This window comes from Salvelinus sp. IW2-2015, unplaced genomic scaffold, assembly GCF_002910315.2.
Source record: "Salvelinus sp. IW2-2015 unplaced genomic scaffold, ASM291031v2 Un_scaffold6784, whole genome shotgun sequence".
Lineage (NCBI taxonomy): Eukaryota > Metazoa > Chordata > Actinopteri > Salmoniformes > Salmonidae > Salvelinus > Salvelinus sp. IW2-2015.
The window spans coordinates 16,003-17,958 of NW_019948046.1; the positions used below are offsets into that span (position 1 = coordinate 16,003).

The window sequence follows — 1,956 nt, forward strand, 5'->3', positions numbered from 1 at the left end:
TTTCCTTTTTCCGTATCCTGAGCAGTTTCCTTCCTCTCCGCAACTAAGTTAGGAAGGACGCCTGTATCTTTGTTAGTGACTGGGTGTTATTGATAACACCCAGGGAGCGCTGTATGAGGGGGACGATTCTAAGGGCCTGTGACTGACGGGCCCTAAAAAATGATTAGAACATTAGTAAATGTTTTCAATAATAAATTATTAACCTATCATCATTAATATCATATTTTATTTACAATGTACTAGTAAAACTAACGGTTTATTTTTTCATTTCATGTTTTTGGCAAAAAGTAAACATCCAGGGAGCCTCTCAATTTATCAAGGAAACACAGCCTGGGGAAAAGGACACAGCCTGGGAAAAGGACACACTAGCCTGGGGAAAAGGACACAGCCTGGGGAAAAGGAACACAGCCTGGGGAAAGGAACAACCTGGGGAAAAGGACACAGCCTGGGGAAAAGGACCAGCCGGGGAAAGGAACACAGCCTGGGGAAAAGGACACAGCCTGGAAAAGGACACACTGGGAAAAGACACAGCCTGGGGAAAAGGAACAGCCAGTCTGGGAAAAGACACAGCCTGGGAAAAGACACCAGCTGGGGAAAAGGACACAGCTCTGGGGGAAAAGGGACACAGCCTGGGGAAAAGGACACAGCTGGGGAAAAGGACACAGCCTGGGGAAAAGGACACACTCCTGCGGGAAAAGGCACAGCGGGGAAAACACCAGCTTGGGCGAAAAGGACAACAGCCTGGGAAAAGGAAACACCGGGAAAGAGCCTGGGGGGAACCAAGCGGGGAAACACAGCTGGGGAAAGGACACAGCCTGGGGGAAAAGGAACAGCCTGGAAAAGAACCTGGGGACAAAGGAACACAGCCTGGGGAAAAGGGACACAGCTCTGGCGGAAAAGGCACACAGCCTGGGGAAAAGGACACAAGCCTGGCGGGAATAGAAACACAGCCTGGGGAAAAGGAACACAGCCTGGGGAAAAGGAACACAGCCTGGGGAAAAGGAACACAGCCTGGGGAAAAGGAAGAGATTCCAGGATGAGACCTCTGAAGAGGAGACGGCTCAGGACAGTGCAGCAACGGTGTTTCGGAACACAGCCTGGGGAAAAGGAAGAGATTCCAGGATGAGACCTCTCAAGAGGAGACGGCTCAGGACAGTGCAGCAACGGTGTTTCGGAACACAGTGTTTTTTACTGCTATGGACAACATCATAGGTGACTTGGACACTAGGTTCCACACCACTGCAAAATTGTAGAAGCATTTTCTGCTGTTCAGAAAGTTGGGCGGATAAAGGATAAAGTCCCTTCTGTGTGCCAACCACTGATCATGAAGTATTCCTGAGATCTGACACCTGAGTTTCATAATGAAGTAAGACACCTGAACACTGTATACGCTGCCACTTTCCCCCCTAACTTGTCCCCTCTTGGTCTCCTGAATGCAATTTGTAAGATGCAGCTGCAAATCATTTTTGGAGAACTGTGCATTGCTTTACCTTAATTTTGCACACTGCCTGTGACTGTTGCTTGTGGTGAGAGAACTTTCAGTAAGCTAAAACTGATTAAAAAAACTATTTGAGGTCCACTATGTCCCAGTACAGGCGTTGCAGTCTTGCCATCCTGTCCATTGAAAGTCAGCTAACTAGAAAGCTGGACTTCAAAGACTTGATCAGTGACTTTGCTGGCAAGAAGGCTCTGTGCTGGGCTCTTGGTGAGTAAGGCTGAGCAAGGGCCAGTGATAACTGTTAAATGGCATGGCTATGGATATTGGATCACGACAGGCTGAGAACAAGACTGAGAACAAGTTATATCTCAAAGTAATGGCTGGATTGCCATAAAATCTGTTGTTCACAATCAAGACCCCAAGTGGAAGAAACCTATTGATTTGGTGACCTCTTGACCTTTCTTCTAGCGCCACCATCAGGCCTTTTCATTTCCATTTTGTTTTCCATTTTCCATTTC

At 47.6% G+C, this 1,956-nt stretch overlaps 1 protein-coding gene across 1 annotated transcript; it reads left to right on the forward strand.

The window, feature by feature from the left end:
• Window positions 1-288: 288 nt before the first annotated feature.
• Window positions 289-1,040, forward strand: LOC139027005 (uncharacterized; the record flags this gene model as incomplete). The annotated part of the gene is made up of 1 exon (XM_070442214.1): window positions 289-1,040. A coding segment is annotated over one exon (752 nt), but the record flags the coding sequence as incomplete, so codon positions are not given.
• Window positions 1,041-1,956: the final 916 nt, after the last annotated feature.